Source organism: Montipora foliosa, chromosome 10, assembly GCF_036669935.1.
Source record: "Montipora foliosa isolate CH-2021 chromosome 10, ASM3666993v2, whole genome shotgun sequence".
NCBI classification, from domain to species: domain Eukaryota; kingdom Metazoa; phylum Cnidaria; class Anthozoa; order Scleractinia; family Acroporidae; genus Montipora; species Montipora foliosa.
This window is the reverse complement of record NC_090878.1, coordinates 19919353-19937037: the sequence shown is the minus strand read 5'-3', so window position 1 is coordinate 19937037 and position 17685 is coordinate 19919353. Positions and strand designations below refer to the sequence as shown.

The following is a 17685-nucleotide window of genomic DNA, read 5'->3' as shown; positions in this document are numbered from 1 at the left end:
AGTCACACTTTTTGTGACAAAAATAATTACTTTATTAACCATTAAATAGTTTCACTTTTGAATTCTTTATCTAGTTGGAAAACATGGTTGACATGTTAATTAATGTTAATCTAGAAATTTAGGCCTTTGCGCTAGGTGTGAAGGGTGAAAGAGTAATTGTACATCAGCAACATCAGGATGCTTTTCTTTCATTCATTTTCTCTGAGTATGAATGAACAGTGTCTATGAAAGTGGCTAATTTTTCTGGTTCATGATCTGGGTGCATTCCATGGCCAAGGTTAGCAATGTAACATTGAGTTCCAAAGTTTTCCAGCATTTTCTTGACAGCGTTACTGATTTCTTCCTGTAGTAACAAAAAAAATTCATAATAAACATTTAGATTTCTGGTTTATGCAGCTGCTTTCAACAAGTCAACAGTACCCATTGATCTAATGAATTAATAATGTATCCATATCAAAGTCGAGGAAGAAAAGAGGACATTAAAGTTAAGGGGTTCTGGCCCCAGTTGTTCAAAAGACAATGCTATCTAAAGGATAATTCACTATCCACTGTGCCGTTGGTTTCGCTATGACTTATCCACTGGATAGTGATAAATTATTATTTTAGCCGGTGGATAGGGCTATCCATCGTTTGAACAACTAGGGCCTGATTGATGGGGAGACTTTGAAATGACAAATAACATTAATTTTTTGGGATGCACGTTGGTATCCTTTCTTTTTTTTCAACATTTGCAAAACCTTGAGGTGGCTAGATCCAGCAACCTTTTCACACAGGCTATAAACAGTAGGAAATAGGAAGTCATTCTTTTGCATTCTAAGGGGGTATTTACATGAGAATGGGATGAACTAAAGTTGTACCAGACTGAGCATGAAATTTTTGCAGTCGTTTACTTGAAACCGGGACGAAATACTTGGTGCCTTGGTTACTCTGTCTGACGCTAAACGATTTTACTCATCAATAGGGAACCCCTGGAAGCCAATGGGTTAACATTTTGTTTTGTGTAATATATATTTTCCAATGGCCAGGAGAACAGACATGTGTGAAACAAAATAATTATTATCACCACTTACATGACTTGCATAAAGGCAGGCTGGGTCAAGGTTTCCTTGAAGGGTCACTGTTGGTGCAAGAGATCTGTACATAAAATGAATAAAACTTAATGATACTAACAATCAGAAATTAATGAAAAAGTGAACAAATGTGTAATGTAATTATTTTTGTTAGAGTGCTGCAAATTAAAATTCAGAAATGGAAGCCAGTTAAAAGCTCCGGTTTGCAATACGTTTTTTAAATTGAGATCTTTCTATGCAGCAGGCTAAAATTAATCCAGTTTGAAAATTTTCTTTCTGTTTGTCTTTTTTTAAAGCTAATCCCACAATTAATACACAAAGTGTGTACCATTACAACCTACAAGAAAGGATTACGTTTTTGCAAACGTTGGCCGTGTAGCACTTATATTTGAACAGACTTAACTGATTAGAGTGTAATGTGAAGTGCTAAGTTTCTACCCCATATGAACCATGTGAGCGTTAGCCCTACTAATGGAAATGGGCCCACACAAGGACAGAGAAAAACTCTGAAAAGAGAAAAACTCTGACCAGGGTGGGAATTGAACTCACAACCTTGAGGGTCGGGTTAGATCACCGCTACTCTACCAACTCAGCTACAAGGTCAGATGGGAGCAGGTGGTCCGAGTTTTTCTCTGTCCTTGTGTGGGCCCATTTCCATTCGTAGGGCTAATGCTGACATGGGGTTTGGGGTATGGGGTAGAAAATTAGCACTTCACATTACACTCTAATCAGCTGAGTCCATTAATTACAAAAATTTGGTTTTATCAACGGAGTTGATAATGTAAATTGGCCACCGTACAGAGATTCTAAAAGCTTTTAGAATCTCTGTACGGTCGCCAATTTACATTATCAACTCTGTTGATAAAACCAAATTTTTGTATACTACTTCCCCACCGATGCAGCACCACAGTTTCTTTAGAAACTACCCCCTTCATTCATGAGTCCATTACAGCCTAGTTCCACAAGGAGGTGTAAATGCCTTAATGAAGCTTCTCTCTCTAGGTTGGAAGTCTAAGAGCAATTTAATATCCAACCCTTAACAAACATGTTGAGTCTAAAGTTCAACTTTTCAACTGTCACAAATCACATTTGCAGAGACATTTATTTTGGTCCTGTGGTTATGAAAGTTGCAACATCAATGTCCTTAAAAAGCCGGTGAGATCATGCTGCCTGCACCCTTGGAATCAGCTTCAGGTTCAGATGATCATCTCTCATTGAGACTTGATGTTATGTCATTGACCTTGGGACACAGTGTCATTGGAGCAAAGGTTGTGCTTTTTGATCCAACCTGAAGCAACTCAAGCAACTTAGGGTTTTGCAATAATTGCAGGTATGGGCTTATTTGGTTCATCATCACACACTTCCTGATACATGTATTATCCCATTGTTAATTTCATCCTATCTGACCTTGCATTTTGAGGCGACACCGTCCAGTCCAAACTGACGACATCATATCCAGATTGCGAGAGCTCCCTGATAGCATAGTGCGCACCTTTGGCAAAGATTGTCTGCAACAAGAAGACAGACATCTGGATTTCAACAGTCTAAATTATCATGTTCTCTATGGAATTATATATATCAAGCTTAAAAATGATGAAAATATTAGAGTTCAGTTAAACAGATTAATCACAATGTTGAGCGGGGTCATCGGGGGGGGGGGGGGGGAGGGGGGCTCTGGGAGAAGAAGGGGTGAGAAGGGTACAGGATATGGGAGACGAAACACTAACAACAGGAAGGGGGATCTCTACAACGGTGAAAAGTGGGACAGAGATTTAAAAGGATGACCTGTCGTGACAGTTTATTACTGTAACTGCTTGTCATTGAGTATCAAAAATTGGAACCCAGCAACGTTTTTTTGTTTCCCATTTAACATCCCCAAAGGCCTTTGAACAAACTTTTATTTGTGAGTCAAAAAATGTACAAAATTAATAATATTGGTACTGTGGCTTAAGGTAGAGAATCACTGCTCACATTATAAGCTACTAGAGCTGCTACATCACCAATTAGAAATTTGACTATACCAAAGGTCATGAATGAATTAATAGTCGACACAAGTCAATGTCTTAATTACCAGCAGTCAAAATATTCCCTGGAGGAAAGAATGAAACCACAGTACCTATATTATTGGGAAAAAAACCTCTTGGAGCAGAGTTAAGAGAACCACCAAATTCAACCCACATATCATGCCAAGTCTGGGAATCAAACTTTGAACACATTGGCGGAGAGCGTGAATGCTCTTATCATATGTGTCATCCCTAAGCCCCTCTCAGACCCTCTCATTTCGTAACTTAATTCTCACCATCGGAACAGCATCTGATCCTAACTTTTCTTTTACTTTTTGAGCTATTTGCCGAAGATATGGCAAAGAACAAACGGTAAAGGTATCATAACCAATAACTTCAGCGTGAGACTCGAACACTTGAAGCATCTGAGGGTAAAGACGAACAAAAGATTACATCTTTGGTTGAGAAACGTTAGTCAAAAACAATAAGATTCAATGCAAAACCCAGAGTGCTTTCCATTTGACCAAACATTCTGGGAATTTGAGGTAATGAATTGAACTGAATAGAATCAAAATAATTTATCATTTTCCATACAAGTGAGGTTGATATGATGTTCAAGAACTTATAAATAAGTGGGAAATTTGTTCAATAGGTCCATTCACATCCAGGCATACTAATAGTGGACTAACTCGATCGAATGGTTCGTATGTTCCCTTCTAGTCCTTTCCCACCGCAGTAATTTTTTTTTCTCTTTTAGTATGTAGTATAATAGTATGCAGTAGGAATTGTTTTCCCTAATGCAGAGAAAATTGAATAGATAATTATTTCAAAATGGCAGGGCAAAACGTTTCCTTGTACATAATTGGCTAGAATTTTCCCACCTGGAAATGTGTTCCATTTTCTGCATGATTTTTATATTTTGAAAAACTGGAATTGTTAGCTGAATGGCAATTTTGATGTAAATTTTGTTTAAAAAAAGGAGCAGCAGTGTTTTTATCGGGTTTAAAAACACGAGGCGTAGCTGAGTGCTTTTTAGACCCGATAAAATGTGCTGCGATTTTTTAAAATGCTCTCAAAAACATTCCACAAAAAGTGTGACTGTCCTTCTGGACTCAGAACAATGGTTCAAATTGTAAGAGGAGAATATTAGCATCAGAATTACATGTAGCTCATGCATGTGATGTTTTATCAGTGTTTTGATAGGCTATTTATAGGCTCATGAATTATTAATGAGATTTTGAAGATCATTTTTTAACTACCTGAGCACCAGACTGGGCCTGTAACACCAAATAATCAATAATTAAATCTGTCATCTGTTGAAGCAACCGTTGACAAATCTCTAAATTTTGGCGAAGAAATTTCCGTGCTTTGTTAAAGGTTCTGCTGCTTTCTCCCTCAACCATATAGCACATGAGTGTCCACTAAAGAAAAAATGACAGAAAAAATAGTCAAATTGCTGCTTCATTTTGCAGTGAGCAGATCCATTAGGGCAAGTGGAGGGTCGGACGGGGCTACATATGGCACAGGAAGTAGCTGGGTTGAATTTAGTTTTTAATTAACCCATTGACTCCTAGGGGTTCCCCATTGACGAGTAAAATTGTCTGGCCAGTTCAGGCCGGTTCGGGTGTGAAAGGGTTAAGATAGAACTGATTTGACTATTGACGCTCATGTGTGTTGCAGTTTTAGTCAAAGCCAACAGATACTTCTTGCTTAATTACCATAGAGTCTCCAGTAGCTCAGTGGTCAGAGTATCCAGCTCTTGCATTGTGGGCATCTAGCTCTTGCAGGTTCGCAGTTGGCTATTGAATGTTCACTACATCTTTAACCCATTCACTCCACAGGGACCCCAGGATGCCCCCAGTTGACAAGTGAAATTGTCTGGCGTTAGACAGAGTAAAATCTTTTAAGTCTCACTCCCAGGGGTCAATGGGTTATTAAATTTTAATTATTTTCCGAGGTTAGTTGTCTCCTTTTTCAAAGAATGTGATTAAATGCAATTTAACCTAGCTAACAACAAAGAGATACTCAGTCTAGTTTTCTGTGCATTTAGGTCCACAATGGAGCAGTTTGCTCAGGGGTCAGTGGTTTATTTGTATGTGCACAGGCTCAAATAGGTCATGCGGTCTCAGTGTAGTGGCCATTTGGAGCTATGTTGGGAGAGTGTTGGGCGGCCTTCGTTTTTAGCAGTTGTTCTCAGCGTTATTGTTTCCTTATTTTTTTTTCTGCTTCCCTCCCTCCCTCTACTCCCCTCTTTTCCCACTGTTATCACGGGTAACCAGTGCCCGGATGTCTCTGTGTGGGGGTTCATGGCTGGGTTGTGGGGATTGCTAGCCATGGGAGCGCTTTACTGTCTAGGGGCTGGCTGATCACAGTGGAGGCCCCTGGACATCCTGGGCACCCACCTTCCACTCAGCTCTATGCAGTTGTTAACCTTCATTAGCACTGCAGCATGCAGTCATCATCTTTCTCATAATCATTGATCAACACCATCATCATCATCATTTCTATCACCACTGCTATCATCATCGCAGCACCATCTCTATCACAACATTGTCACAATTATCATGGTCTTTATCTTCTTCTGATGTCTTTTAACCCTTGACTAACAATTTTACACAATGGCTTCCAGAAAGACAAAATTCAATGCCCCTTATACCCAACCAAATATTCCAAAACAAAGTATGGAAGGTTCATCTTACTGGTGCCCCTGAAAAGCCAATGAGAGGAACTTTTCCTTCCAATTTTCTCCTTGTCAGATTTATAGCAGAGAACACATATCCCAATGACTTCTCAAGATCGACTTCCTTTTTAAGTTTCTGTGGAAAAAAACATTATCAGATATATATTTTTTTATGTATTAAAGGACTATCATCAATGCAGTTTCAAAATTATTAATGTCAAAGCAAAACTGACCTCTACATCACTTGGTTCTCTCAGAGGATCTGGAAATACTGGACCCTGAGAGTATATAATAATACTAAAATTTTGTTAAGGGTATAACAACACTTTATATTCTTTTGTTTTGTTAACATGTTTACTCTATACAAATGTATTTCAAGTTATTTTACCTTTCCTGGAATCATTTGAACTGTCATTCCAAGAGCCTAAAATATGCAACAAAAAAAGTCTGAACTTCATAATGTGGCTATTATTTTGTTTTACTTTGTCTGAAAGTGTAAACTGTTTAGAATAATGCCTTGTGTAAGCTTAGGCCATGTGACATATTTTCATTTAGGATATAGCTGGAAAGTGGATGTCCCTAGCAACCAACTTCCATTTTGTGATGCACTTGTTGAATCAAAATTCAAAACTGTCAGAGATCATGCATCACCAGCCTTCCTTTTTCATGGAAACTTTGGCCCATAGACGGAATGTATAAATATCGGCCAAAAAAATATTATTTTGTTTATGTGCTAATTAGACTGACTAGCCTCGCTCTCAAGAAACATTTCTTTTGTAGTTTGTCCATGCAAACAAGGCTAGTAAGTCTAATTAGCACATAAACAAAAGAATATTTTTTTGGCCGCCATTTATGCATTCGGTCTCTGATCGACCCAAAAGGGGACTCACTTAAATGACAAAATAAACCAACCTGGGGTATTACAAGAATGTCTGAGAATATAATAGCTGCATCCAGAGGAAATCGTCTTATGGGCTGCAAGAATTGTTGAAACAAAATAATTATTACCTAATGGTCAAATAAATCACTTGACATAATCTAGAGTGGGTGGTGCCTCAGACCTCATTTTTTTTTCCTTGGTAAAAGTCAAGGCTTTACATCAATGCGTTTGCCCCTGAGAGGTTCCCCACTGATGACTAAAATCATTTGGCCTCAGTTGAGTAAACTCTCCCCCATTCAGATCACCCTCTCCTTCCTTAGTAACAAATGAGGTCGAAACTGCTTGAATGTCAAGGTTTTGCTGAAATCAGTGACCAGAAATAAATAATTAATGCATTCCATTTCCATTCATAATTATTTTTCACTAACCTGAAGAGTGAGTTCACAAGCCAGCTCTGGAGTCTGTACCATCTTGAAGAAGTCTGCATTGTTTTCTGCCTTTAATTTCAGAAATTCTGAAAGGCAAAAAGCACTTTCCTCCCGAGACTGGTTGTGAATAAGATAAATTAAACCCTAAATTGGAGTCAAAGGAAAACTTGGTGGGGGAGGGAAGGATGAGGATATACAGAACCCAGCAGGAGTAGTCTGTCTGAACACAGGACACCCAAGTTAATTAAAGGTAAATTTGCGGAAAGATGGAAATGTATGTGCAAATGATAACGTAAGATTATTTTGCAATTTGACGGGAAAAGTAAAATGCGAATCACTGCTTAACTTATTAAGTTTAGTGCTGCTTTAATATAAAAGGGTTCTTTAGTCCTCGAAATTCTGTAATTGTAAATTATTATATTTTTGCGCACAAGATTCGCATGATTGGGAGAAAAAGTAGGAATCGATAACAAGTCCCTAAGAAATATGTAGTTTGATACTTTTACAACGTTCCTCGATGTACTTGCTCAAGGTGACATGCGATTTATTCCAAGTTTGTACAGTTATGTCATCGCCGCTCACCTGGGAGATAGCGTCCGGCCTGTCTCATCACCCATATTGGAACGCGTTCAGTGGCTTCCCCGCGAGCAGCCCGCAAAATTAGGTCATTTTTCATTGCTGGAAAGCCATTCTGTACTTCTGAATCAGACATCCTTTATTTTCTTCAAAACTAGTGTTTTACGCTGAATTTCATGTAATATTGTCACTGTTAATATGGCAAAAACGCGAGGGATATGGGAACCATATTTCCGCGCAAAGTCCACTGGGTGATTTATCATCGACGCCATTTTGCCAGTTGCTTTAAGATGATGTTGGGAATAACTCGTCAAGGTTCTCGCCTTTTAAGGCAGCCAGGGGCTTTTATTTTAAGAAGATGTCTAGCTGCCGAAGCTGCACAAGCTGGTCCTGCGATGTCGCTGACGTTTGGTTCTCCCACAGAGGTAAATTCGAAAGTAGGGGCAACTACACAATACAGGGCCACACCGGGCCAGCACATGCAAATTAGTTAAAAGCTTTTGTAGAACGAGACACACAACAATGGGAACTTTTGTTATTCATAATGATAATGGAAATAAGTGGCCCTGGACCATGGAGCAACTACACAATACAGGGCCACACTGGGCCAGCACATGTAACATCTATATTACTACAGAATACAGGGCCACTTATTTCCATATCATTGAATAACAAAAGCTCCCATTGTTGTGTGTCTCGTTCTAAAAAAGCTTTTAACTAATTTGCATGTGCTGACCCGGTGTGACCCTGTATTGTGTAGTTGCTCCAATAATCCTATCCCCACTTGACAGGACAGTCAAATTGCAGTCATTTTACCAACAAGGTGAATCACCAACAATTAAGTTCACTAGCCCACACATCTTACGAAGGAAATGAATGTATTTTATGAATGATTTTAGGACCATCGTCCAACACAGACCCCAATTCCATTCCTTCCACTGAATGAAGGAATTTAGAAATAGTTATGAAAACAGAATTTACGAGTGATGTTTCAAAATTTTGCTTAAAGTGGTACTCTGACGAAAATCGCATCTTTCCTATCTAAACCATTTTGAACCATAAGTAGTCTGTGTGAGCATAGGCAGCCCAACTTCGCGTCACTAGAGAGCGTGTAATAATTGATTACTAGTGGAAGATGACCTTTGAGTAAAAGCGGTGTTGCGTTACAGGCAGCCGTTGAGAATTTAAACGGGTTGTAAGACTTTGTATGGGAAATAAAATACCGAAGATTATGAAGCCTAAAAAACGCTCAATTTAATGTTCATTCAATAAAATGAATAAAAATGACTTACCTCTGGTGTATTTTTGTGCCTTTTGGAGCTTATTTTACCGTTTCGGGAATTCCGTGTTTTCAATGTTCTAAGACGAAGTCAAGGCTGCACACTACGATTCCGACCGTTGTCAGCTCAGAGGCGGTTTGCGACTCGAAAATCCATCCCTGCCGCGATTTTTTCACGGAAAGCTAAAGCCACTTCATTTGCGAACCTCGGTGAATGTTTTGTCATCAAAAATCCCCACGCACTTGGCTGGAAATGAGCATTTTCTGCTTCTGATTACACGATAGCTGATGAAGTTAACGGCTGGTGATACTGTATCACGACACGGAGCTTGGATCCGAGGTCAAATCAACTCCACCCGACGAGGTACAGTCATTTAATGTACAACACTTACCCCATCCCCACAGCGGCTTCTCGAAGAGCTCCATGGTTACGAGAAGCCGCTGTGGGGATGGGGTAAGTGTTGTACATTAAATGACTGTACCTCGTCGGGTGGAGTTGATTTGACAGTATCACCAGCCGTTAACTTCATCAGCTATCGTGTAATCAGAAGCAGAAAATGCTCATTTCCAGCCAAGTGCGTGGGGATTTTTGACGACGAAACATTCACAGAGGTTCGCAAATGAAGTGGCTTTAGCTTTGCGTGAAAAAATCGCGGCAGGGATGGATTTTCGAATCGCAAACCGCCTCTGAGCTGACAACGGTCGGAATCGTAGTGTGCAGCCTTGACTTCGTCTTAGAACATTGAAAACACGGAATTCCCGAAACGGTAAAATAAGCTCCAAAAGGCACAAAAATACACCAGAGGTAAGTCATTTTTATTCATTTTATTGAATGAACGTTAAATTGAGCGTTTTTTAGGCTTCATAATCTTCGGTATTTTATTTCCCATACAAAGTCTTACAACGCGTTTAAATTCTCAATGGCTGCCTGTAACGCAACACCGCTTTTACTCAAAGGTCATCTTCCACTAGTAATCAATTATTACACGCTCTCTAGTGACGCGAACTTGGGCTGCCTATGGTGTGAGAAGAAAAACACTGTTTACTTTTTTCAAATAACTTTTTTCGTTCCAGAGATAGTCAAGTTTTTAAAATATGCAAATTAGCCATATGATGATGTCACACACTCAATCAAATTTTGTTCAAATATGATGACCACCCCCATATTAAAAGCTTTTCTGGCCACCTTTGGCATTCCATTTTGATATTTGCTAACAGCACTTCATATGCATGATCCAGCAAGCGTATAAATATGTTAGCTCGAGATTGTGACCTTGTTTAACATTTTTCAAGCTGAAAATCAATCACATATTGAAATCAAGTGGGTGGGGACTGGAAAAGAGTGAGTTGCCATGGGAACAGAATTTTTTACAGTTATAGGTGTGTTTCCTGCAGAGCTATTAGACTACTAAGTCTCAATGGTCTTCACTGCAAATTGGCCAAGGTAGCTCTATTTATATACTCAATATAATATTGGGTTGAGTGTATGACATCATCAGTCATCTCATTTGCATATTTAACCCATTTTTCAAACTTAAATATCTCCGGAAGTAATGGCAGGTATTTGCAAACGGTAAATGGCGTTTTTGTTCTTTCATGGAATTCTATGTGATACACTCAAAAAATCAAGGGGTAAAAATGTGATCATGGTACCACTTTAAGCACTGCTTTCAGGGCCACATCTAGAGACCACTGACGAGCCGGCTTGTTTGCCTTCCACTGCCGAGCCAAACGAGCCAACAGTCTAACAAACTGCAATATTTGTATGACTAGTTCTTTCATCCACTGCCGGGCTTAACAGGCCACCAGTATAACAGACCCCAATAGTGCCAAGAATAAACGAGTCAGAACCTCTACCGGTCTCAAAGGCCGCCCTGTATGACATTTTCAATCAACCTCTAGAGAGATAACACTAGAGAAAATAATGTACAACTTCTGGTGGATGAACAAAAGCAAATAAGAGACCTTTTGTGTTTGTCTACGAACATGGAGTCGATGATGTCACGTAAAAACCTCCTATAGAGGTTTTGCATGGCAGGCATGCTGCATGGCAGGAACAATAGATTCTTTTTCCTATGGGAACAAATGTTCTTTCTAATTCTAAACATTTTCATGGTTCCTGCCATGCAACATGGCTGCCGTGCAAAACCTCTATGTTGTCAGCGGGTCTAATCTGCAGGTTGCAGGTCATTGTTTCACCAATACAGAAAGTATCTTAAACATTCTTAAAAGCTAACCTTAGGCCTAATTAAGCCTAAGGTTAGCGTTTAAGAATTTTTAGGATATGTATTGGTGAAAACAATGACCTGCAACCCGCGACCTGCAAATTAGACCTGCCACTATGTTGTAACAGCTCCCAAAATTTTCACAAAGGGTACTGTATGAACTAAAATAACTTTCTACATTAGTGACTGATCATTAGATGCAGGAGTAGGGCTTAGGGGAGAAGAGGGAGTGATAACTTCGAGCACCTGCATGAGACAAAAATTGTGGGGTTGCCAACCAATGGCGAGTAATCTTTGTATCAGCTGCTACACTAATGAAAATTAGTGTAGGAGGGTTAGCACTTTTGACATCAACATCTACATCCATGACTAACTAAATCCTAAAATTAGCAAGTAAAAATTCAAGATTCTTTTGTCCATGCAATGAGTGAAGATGTGGAGCACCTACACAATACAGGGCCACACCGGGCCAGCACATGCAAATTAGTTAAAAGCTTTTGTAGAACGAGACACAACAATGGGAGCTTTTGTTATTCAAAGATATGGAAATAAGTGGCCCTGTATTCTGTAGTAATATAGGATTATTTGTGATTCATATAACAAACTGATGCAATGCTGACTGTTGAAAACTGTTGATTGATGAAAAAATCCCTACAACTTTTGATCAAGCTAGGACTCTGATACCTCACTGGTTTGTCGATTGTATCTCTTAGTGCTTAGTCCTCTTTATACTGAAATCCTGTATTCCTTCCCTGTGAGCAGAGGTGTCCTTTCTTTTTGCGTTTGCTGGGCTGATGATTACAGGAAAAGGGACCTCTGCCATGGGTTGAAACTCTCTTTGATACAACCGCCGTCCACAATCTTGGATGACACTCTTCAAACCGCACGCCCCAGGATACGTTTGCTGACTGTGAATTGAGCCTGTTTATCCTGCACGTTCCTTTACAGTAATTCCGCTGTTGTTACATGTAAGTGAGCCCACACAACATGGAGTATCATGTGAGGATTCAGTTGCTAAGTAATCGCCACACTTGCTCGACACGGTGAGTTGCGATCCATGGCAGAGGTTTGCCGTACTTGTCAGCCAAGCAAACGCAAAAGAAAAGAGACCTTTGCTATCAGGGAACTGTATTCCTAAAGAAAATTGATAAACACAGCCAAGATATATTTTGGAGTTGAGAGGTTCTTATTAATTTACATGTACTTTCCCGCTAGTTGTATTATTGTAACTCTTCTTATGTACATACACACTTAATTGACCACTCACCATAGGGGCTTTTCAGGGCCAATGAAAAACGATCAGAACAGAACATTCAAGAACAACTGTTACGAATCCCAACTGACCGGAGGCAAACCAGTTGGCTATTTACAAGTGCGGCTGGGAAGTTGAACCAGGGATTACCAGGAACATGTCTTGCACCTGGGATCCCTGGATCTCAAGGCAAGTGCACTAACTACTGGGTTGAACTGCTTCCTCCATGCTCCATGCTCCATGCTTGGAGGTCTCTTTTCCCGTACTCGCACTCCTCCATGCTCGACGTGAGAGTAAATAAACCTTTAAACTCATTAATGATTCATGAGCCTAACAGCCTATTATCTGTATTAGAGAATAGTATTGAGGTCCAGCCTGTTGTTCTTGTATGGTAATGTTCTCCTCTCACATTTTGAACCTTTGTTTGGACTCCTGAGGGACATGCTTTTTGTGGAATGTTTTTGAAGCTATTCAAAAAACTCGCAGCACGTGTTTCATTGGGTCTTAAAACACTCGGCTACTCCTTGTGTTTTTAAACCTGATAAAACGCTGCTGGTTGTTTTTTAAATGTTACATCATACAATCTCCAGCAGTAGCTACATGTACACTTAGTCTGCAGGAGCATCTGTTGTTTTTTGGCTCCAGTTTCACCCGCTGAAGGGTCAGGGCTTGAAATTGCGACCAATACAGCCGCATTTGCGACTAAATTTTTCTCTTTGCGATTAAAATATCTGGAGAAGTCGCAACTTTGCGACTTGTTGTCACCTTCGCTCTTTCGAAACAAAAGGGTTAGCAGTTGCCACTTTGCTGCTACTTTTGCTAAAATAAATAAATGAAAACAAATAAATGACAAAATTATTGTTTCTCGCTGTGTTCTCTGAAGATAGCGTAATTGTAGAGTAATTTAGCTGCGATGTTATTTTCACAGCTCCATTCCTTCAATCATTCGCCATTTTCAGCGGTTTCTTTACACACATGTATTGCGGGCTCATATTTTTTCCCAAAAATGCTGACAACACAATGCAGCGAGGCGATTTTTGCGACTAAAATTTGCGAAATTGCGACTAAATTCTTGTATCTTGTCGCAAATTGCGACTGGATTTTTTTGTTAATTTCGAGCCTGAGGGTGTAACTAGAGCTGAAAAAACACCTAATATTATTTTAGTTCCCTCAATGGAGGGGACATAGTATAACCCATTCACACCTCAAATTCCCTAGGAAGCCTCCCATTGATGAGTGAAAACGTCTGCCGTGAGGCAGAGTAAAATCTTTTAAGGACGGTGCCTACTATTGTTATTGCGCATACGTTTTGCGCATCTCGAGATACCCGGATTTCCTATCGGTGACGCTTGCTAATACAGGGATGTTTTTGCGCGGTTTAAAACTATCCGGAGAAAGTAGATCTTAGTAAGTACCCTTGGTATCCAAAAAGAAAATTGGGGGTAACCATGCATTTGTCAGAGATAATTGAGCTTCAATTTGAGAAAGAACGCCGTACATTGCTTTGCATTTTGAAGCTTTTTATAATATTATTCATGAATTATCTTTGAAAAATGCGTGGTTACCCCCAATTTTCTTTTTGGATTTCAATAACACTTGTTAAGATCTACATTTCCTGCATAATAAACACACTGGGGCAAAAATGTCTTTAATAAGTAGGCACTGTCCTTAAGTCTCGTTGCCAGGGGTCCACGGGTTAATGGTTGTCGCAGTTTTGCTAGAAACAAGTATCAGGGGCTAGGGTAACCCTAATTTGTGTGCTGCAGGGCTACATTGCTCATACTACATTAGTGCATTGTAGTATCTGGCAGTTCAAGTTGATGTCCCCAGAATGATTCATTACATTGTTACATATTAATTTTTACAAGACAAGATCAATGTAAAACAGTTACCAGTTGTTCAACTACAGTATATATGTACTGTGCATAAAATTAATAGCAACTAGAGGGTTCATCATCAGACCCCAGTTGTTCGAAGGGTGGATGATGATGATGATGATGAACTTTATTCATGTGTCGTTGTATTTAGCTCGCGCTAATTGGAGACACAACATAAAGATGACATAAATAATAAATATTATGATAACTAATAAATAAGAAATAAGCTATAAATTTTTATATACATTTACAATAAATTATGCTAAAATAATCAAAATAATTCTAACAACACAGGCACATCTTAGCGCCGTCCACTAGATAAATCGCTCTCCACTGGATAACTCAATAAAATTGTTTTTGCTAGGGTGTATTCGCTGGAAAGTGGTTTATCCGGTGGATTGCGTTATTATCCACTATTTGAACAACCTAGGCCAGAACAATAAGTCCCATAATTTATGAAGACCATGGTAACAAGAGATGAAAATACAATGTAGGTTGTCAAAAAAAAAAATTTGTTTTTTCAAGTGACTTTTTGAAGTAATGTTTGCAAAAAGATGATATGAATTCGTTGATAAGTTATGTACATTAAAATGAGGATCTGTGATTGTGTGGAGTTTAACCCATTGACTCCTAGCGGTTCCCCATTGACGAGGTAAAATCATCTGGTCCCGTTTAGGCCGGTTTGGACGTCAAAGGGTTAAATAGTAACTGTTAGTGGAATTAGTCAAGTAGGTGATTAAAAAAATAATTATGAGCAAAAGGAAGACAGAGCCAAACTGATATTATTGTACATACATATTAAAAAGTATTCATGTACTAACTATTAAGAATTAGAGTTGATCTAATTTGTAAACTTACCCAACAATAGTGAAAATAATATTAATCCTCAATATTTTGTAAATTTGGTAACCACGTGTTGTTGTACATGTAAGTGAGACACTTTGAACATAGAGGATAATATCACATGGCCGCGAGGGATATGAATGTTATCTTCGAGTGCTGGTGGCATTTCTCACAAGTGAACTGTGCTCACTCGTGATTGATACTACCATGCTTGTTGTGTAACATGAAACAAGATATGAAAGTTATGAAAAACAAATCATGATAATGTAAAATTGAGCCTCACGAATGTTAATGTTATAGGAAACTAGTGTTATATTGCAACACAAAAGTATCTTACAATGAAGGGGAAACTTGCTTTTTATTGGCTAATTGTGTTTTTATGGCAACACCTATATCCTCGCATGTGAAAGATAAAAATATTTTCAAGATAATTATGCAGTGAAGATATGATTTTTTAGTAAAAAGGAAAATCCTAGTATTATTTTCATCAGTATCTACATCATAAAATGTACTGTATTAATGTACTGTATTAATGTACGCAATTAAATGCTGCAGATGGAAGACCTCCACATTCAACTGGAAGCAACATTTTTGACATTTGTTGCACTTGTTTACTTCTTGTTAAAAAATATTGGGTGAACTTTATTCTTGCTTTACCATTAATTTCACTTTTTTTTTCAGTGGTGTTGATTAATTAATATTAATCAACACCACTAAAGAACAAGTTGAGTTTCTGAGATCATCACAGTTAATGAATGCTACTTTAGGTAAAGTCTGCTTACGAGCCTCGAAGGCCCATCAGGCCGGCGCTTATCTCCGGTTTCCGGTTTCCGTAGCATGAAGCGACTAGGAGTATTTCTACTCCCCCCTGGATGGGATGCCAGTCCATCGCAGGGTTACCCCTGGCATTAAGTCGCCGGTACCCATTTATACAGCTGGGTGGAGAGAGGCACCATGAGAGTAAAGTGTCTTGCCCAAGAACACAGCACAATGTCCCCGGCCAGGACCCGAACCCGGACCACTCGATCCGGAGTCGAGTGCACTAACCATGAGGCCACCGTGCCTCCCACTACTTTAGCAGTACACTGTAGCTAAAGGAAAGCCTGAAAAATTCAGGCTTGAATGAAATTCAAACCTATGACCTCTGTGATACCAGTGCGGTGTTCTCCCCAAGGCTGCTGCCTAAGAAAATTTTCATTTTTTCAAGAGCCCTGAATTAATTCCAGCTGGGATCATATTTACAAGAAAGTGAGGAAGAATCAAGTATGGCGCCCGCTCTGGCTACTTGTTCAGAAATTTGGTCGCCCGTGCTCGCAAATAAGGCGGCCAGGCGACCGTTAGGCAGCAACCTTGGCTCTACCAATTGAGCTATGAAGTCAACTGGGAGCTGGTCATTTTTTGAGTACGCAGCTGATGGTGAAGGAACAATGTAATAGACATACATTTGAACTGTGGGAATGAAACAAGTTGAATTTTTGAGATCATTGTAGTTATGAATGCTACTTTAGCAGCAACGAAAGGAAAGCCTGAAAAATTCAGGCTTGAACAGTGTTTGAATCCTATTCCCCACTAAAGAAATGAAAAAGCTAAATTAATCGCAAAGCAAGGATAATGTTCACCCAATATTTTTTAAGAAGGAAACAAGTGCAACAAAATTATTTGTCATTGTTTCTCCTTGTTCAGATGTTTTACTCAGAGGCTGATGTTAAGCAAGTCGATGTGTCCACCACTGCAGGGAGTTTTGGTATTCTTCCAAGTCATGTACCGACTCTCGCAACTCTCCGTCCAGGACTTCTTACGGTACATGATGACAGTGGTGCTACAAAATACTTTGGTTAGTAATGAAGGTGTTTTAAACGTATTGCGGACTGGTTGGCTCAGTAGGTTGAGCAGTGGAGAACTGCTGAGAGAATCAGCCTCTAACCATGGCCAGACTAACACTTTGAGTGGAGAGAAAGTGTTGTTAAAATGTAATTTTATTAACCCATTGACAAGTAGCATTGTCTGGCATTAAAGTAAAATAAATTAAGGCCCGTGCCAAAGGCTGTTTCAGTCATGTGCCTAACCTACATGTAGCTCAATAAAGTTTGACTTAAGAGCGACTTCAGAGCAATGGCTGATTCATATGCTGTACCGGTGGGTTGCACCAAACTAGTGAACAGGTAAGGGTATGATTTCTAAAATATTTTAATTGTCTTAATTGTTTTATTCGGCACATGACCAGAACACTGTATGAATCAGCCATCACTCCATGGTTGCATAATGCGACAGAACCTAACCTGCCAAACCAAATTGATTCAGACACTGCTCTTCTGCTGTGCTTAACTTGTCAATTAGGTTTGGCACACGACTGGAGTGGCATTTGGAATGGGCCTTAGTTTTTCTCTTAGGAGCTAATGAAGTGACAATTTTAAATTGAAAGAAATGTGAAATTTCATGAGGTTAAATGAAGTTTAACCAAGTAAACAACTAGGAGTGACTGCAGCCAATTGGTCAGTGGTTTTAGCATACTTGTGCATGTGTGGAATTCCTCGTGCTTTGGGCTGTAGTGCTTGTTTATCAGTGTGTTGGG

At 39.3% G+C, this 17685-nt stretch overlaps 2 protein-coding genes across 2 annotated transcripts in view; one reads left to right on the top strand and one right to left on the bottom strand.

The window, feature by feature from the left end:
- Positions 1-8: 8 nt before the first annotated feature.
- On the bottom strand, positions 9-7849 carry LOC137973933 (uroporphyrinogen decarboxylase-like). The gene is made up of 11 exons (XM_068820839.1): positions 7644-7849; positions 7062-7147; positions 6666-6728; positions 6142-6177; positions 5987-6031; positions 5773-5889; positions 4333-4494; positions 3370-3498; positions 2478-2578; positions 1071-1134; positions 9-343 (listed from the first exon to the last, which is right to left on the bottom strand). The coding sequence occupies exons 1-11, from the start codon at positions 7771-7773 to the stop codon at positions 173-175; spliced, it is 1104 nt and encodes a 367-aa protein (XP_068676940.1). The 5' UTR covers positions 7774-7849; the 3' UTR covers positions 9-172.
- Positions 7850-7878: 29 nt separating this feature from the next.
- LOC137973934 (ATP synthase subunit delta, mitochondrial-like) overlaps positions 7879-17685 on the top strand; it is a 12434-nt gene continuing 2627 nt past the window's right edge. Inside the window, exons 1-2 of the mRNA XM_068820840.1 lie at positions 7879-8062; positions 16797-16947. Coding sequence (XP_068676941.1) covers positions 7928-8062; positions 16797-16947 — 286 coding nt within the window. The 5' untranslated portion in view covers positions 7879-7927. The remainder of the gene's footprint in view (positions 8063-16796; positions 16948-17685) is intronic.

Excerpts from the sequence above, each read along its gene's own strand:
- LOC137973933 (XM_068820839.1), bottom strand. The coding sequence starts at position 7,773 with ATGTCTGATTCAGAAGTACAGAATGGCTTTCCAGCAATGAAAAATGAC. Across the intron at positions 2,579-3,369 it reads GATCAGATGCTGTTCCGATG|ACAATCTTTGCCAAAGGTGC; the intron begins GTGAGAATTAAG and ends TTCTTGTTGCAG. Across the intron at positions 1,135-2,477 it reads GTGTCGCCTCAAAATGCAAG|ATCTCTTGCACCAACAGTGA; the intron begins GTCAGATAGGAT and ends TTTTATGTACAG.